Source organism: Eimeria mitis, genomic scaffold, assembly GCF_000499745.2.
Source record: "Eimeria mitis Houghton genomic scaffold, Emh_scaff621, whole genome shotgun sequence".
Lineage (NCBI taxonomy): Eukaryota > Apicomplexa > Conoidasida > Eucoccidiorida > Eimeriidae > Eimeria > Eimeria mitis.
Genome location: NW_013574408.1, coordinates 2,504 through 6,127, shown reverse-complemented (window position 1 = coordinate 6,127; position 3,624 = coordinate 2,504). Strand labels below are relative to the sequence as shown.

Genomic DNA, 3,624 nt, shown 5'->3' with positions numbered 1-3,624 from the left:
CAGACAAAGTGCGCAAGATTCTCGGCAGGCGGGGTTTTGGGTCCGGCAGGTCTCACCTCTCGCAGGCAGCGTTTCTTCAGGACAAGAAAGTTGAAACACTCCTTGCCAGTCTGCTCGCCTCTCCTTTGCTACCGAACGGAAAACTTGTACACCTTTTAATCTTGGCCGTACGTGGACAGATTTGGGGACGAAAGGCGGCGCACGAACACTCTCCAGTGCTTACTCGCTTTTGAGCAGAAATCAATAGTACATCGAAGGCTTGTGAAGCACCGAATGATGCTGCAGCAGCGCAAAAAGTTGTGCTCTGCACCGACCAATCTAACGGGAGCGCATGAACGAATTCAACGTTATCGCGCGCTCCCAGGATGCCTCCCGCTAAATGCAAACCACATAAGCACGCGCCTCAACCCGGGTCCCTGCAGCCGGATGAACGTGCTTACATTCCCTGCGGCATCAAATTCTACTGTTTCTTCTGCAGTTTGTTCGGCGCCTGCACCGTCAACCAACTCACTAATGTATCGAAACGGAAGTCTGCCAAGTCTCCAGCCAAACATTCTATTATAACGCTGCTTCAGAAATACCCAGTACTGATGTACCACAAACACGTCCCTCACCGCCATACTTTTGTCGTACCACCCAAACATTAGGACTGCCTTAACGGCCCAGCAACACCCCTTTCCCTCTTCCTTCTTTACCTTTCTTCACCCATGCTCAACTATCATCCTTCCAGCACAACCAAGAACGTGCCATTGTACCAAGCGCTCTCACCAGACAGGCTGGCACAAAAACGCGCACGTTACACACGGATATTCGATAAAAGATTTTTCACATTGCATGGAACAGTCTCCCACCCGCAGCGCACCAACGTTCCCCGCGCACAACTAGTAGTGTCGACGCGCTGGCACAACGTCTTCCCGTCGGCAACGCCCGAGTTCATGTCAAAATCGACATGTGCAAAAAAACCGGCCATGCAGCGTTGTTTCAATCCTTCAGTCGCAAAGACTGGCGATTGTCTACTTCGCACTCCTCTATCCATCCCACAACACTACGCTCAAAACCAGACACAACTCATTCATAAGCTGCAAAGAAACTGTTGCAGGAGGAACTCCGTGAACGACCCTCACAACATGTGCCTCAACATTAATCTTTGCTTAAATCCCGATCGCCGAAAGGACCAATGGTCTGCTCCAGGTGTTCGGCAGGTGACAGCATCGAGGGTGCGCAGACCGACCATTTGCTAGCTTTCACACACGCCGCTCTCTCTCTGGTGACAACAGCTGTGCATTCTGTTGGAGCAACAGGCGTTCCTTGTTCCCCTTGTTGCTTGGGCACCAGCACAATGGCGCAAGCAGACGGACACACTAACCACAGCCTACCTGTCCCCACCTTTGCAAGCTGTACGAACAAACGCGCAGTGGGTAACCTTGTCTAGAAGAGCTGGAGGTAAGCGATACAGCGATACAAGAAAGCGTGGGCAACCGAGCGCATATGCGTTGTAGTCGCAGATATGTCTTCACGACAGGAACGCACTTGGTGTCATAGTCGGCAAGTGCCTACCAGTTTGCAGGTTCAACACGCCAGAGCTTCGCTCAAAAGCTCAGCCATGTCTGCACGCCAGGGCTCTGCAGTCCACGCTGTTCCTGAAGCAACACCACGCAAGCGCCTAATGTACGCCCTGCAGCCGTCACAGGGCTGGCCCTGTGCCTGCCACTTCTACCCTCCAACAGCGAAACAGACGATGACACACATACGCACCGCAGCCTTGCATTCTGCACCTCTCTGTGCATCTACACACGCACAGCTTCTCGGAGGGAAAAACTTGTCAAACGGTTCAGTCCGCTGATCACCACTGCTAACATGGCGCACACCCCTCTACACGCCATCATTGAGAGTTATTGACTTGCTCTATGCTTGCCGCCCACCCGAAGAGGAGACCAGCATTGTTCAGCACAACATGCATTCCGCCTATGCCTAAAAGAGCGTATTCGTCAGGCGTCGCCGACGGGTAACCACAACACTGCTCCCCTGCGTCTACAACTATCCCTAGATGCTCCATGCCCATATCCGCAGCTGCCCCGCCCCGTACACAACGCACTTGCTGTCCGTACACGTTCCATAGATCTTTGCAACGGCCATTTCACAAGAGGCGGCAGCCGCGCTAACGGGTAGTGCGCACCATGCCTTCCATATGCACAATGCCATCAATGTATCGGCCACCAATTATACCAAAGCAGTGCAGGATGCGGCCAATATCGTGCGCGGAGTGCAACGGATTTCCGGGTCACTCGTCATGCATCCATAGTGACTAACACTTCGTACTCGTTTAAGGGGGAATGCCCCCAGACAAAAGGGGTGAGCAAAAGCGGAGCAAATGCATTCTTAACTTTCTCAAGTGCAGACAGTGCTGTGGACAATATTTGGCTGGTCACAGATCTGTGCCGACAACTGCGCAAAATATCTTCTAATGACACTGCCCTCTTTGACACAAATCGTCTCCTAGTCAGCGCTTCACCAGTTGTGAGATACACGCCCTGGACGCAGCAACATAACTGCATACATGCGGCTGCATGCCGTGCTGTAAACTGCCTGGTAAACGAAGGAAAGGCGTAACGCAAGTCATCGATACGGTGAAGATTCAAACGATGATGTTTTCTAAACTCTTTGCACGTGTTACATCTATATCGCTTAACAGTTCTGGCTGCTGCCTTTGCATATCCTTTGAGCCAAAGCGAGACAACAACTGCTCCCATGAGACTCAACCAACCTCGTGCACAAACAAGCGATGCAACACACAGTGCTGTGCATGGCCTTACATCGTGCAACACACGCGAGCTGACCGATGTTGAACAAAAAATGCTACGAAGTTTCACGTTGACTGTCCGTTGCTGGTAGGCACATGCGGCGCACTCGCTGCAATGCTTGGAGGCTGCCGTGATGTTTTGCGTATCGCCCGCAAACTCAATAATGTGCTCAGATGCAGGCACTTGAGCTCCTCGACGCACCCTATTATACCACAGAACCAACAGTGTATATCTCGCAATGACCGCTGATGCTCCCACACTATAATGCATGCATTCACTGGTAAAGCATCTACCTCCCCATACTACTGCACCTTCCAGCTGGAGGTGTAGCCAATGCTAGCACTAAACATTTAACACCCCAGCCCTCCGCAGAGCAAAAATACTAGAGCCACACATTCACAAGAAGTAGGCGCACTCGCGCTAAGCAACCGCAGCGCTAAACAGAATACGCACAGCCTGAAAGTGCGGCCAAATGATTGTCAACGTCAGCTCAACCTCTCTAGCCAACGGAACATGGTTTCCGGCTTCGAACAACGAGTACAGGATGTGAGAACAGTGTTCATCAGTTTGACGCCTTTTGGGTTGTTGCCAGAAGGCATTGCCGTGCGGTGTTGGCACGCTGGCGATGACCGCAGTCCACAGTTTCGCACAGTGGATCTGTTATTCGCCCCAAAGCACATTCCCCAAACGTTCAATCGCACAACGCAAAGGAATCGCAGCACAGCGACCATGCGTCAGAACCGACTACCAAATTGCAAACTACGACCAATGTGCAGGTGCACCACGCCTCTCGCAACGCCTTCACTCAGGCTCTCAGCCATGT

The 3,624-nt window shown here is 52.1% G+C and overlaps 1 protein-coding gene across 1 annotated transcript in view; it reads right to left on the bottom strand.

Moving 5' to 3' along the window:
* EMH_0018010 (uncharacterized protein) overlaps nt 1–620 on the bottom strand; it is a gene marked incomplete at both ends in the record, with an annotated part of 971 nt that extends 351 nt beyond the window's left edge. Inside the window, 2 exons of the mRNA XM_013501039.1 lie at nt 315–375; nt 512–620. Of these exons, the coding sequence (XP_013356493.1) occupies nt 315–375; nt 512–620 (170 nt within the window). The remainder of the gene's footprint in view (nt 1–314; nt 376–511) is intronic.
* Nucleotides 621–3,624: the final 3,004 nt, after the last annotated feature.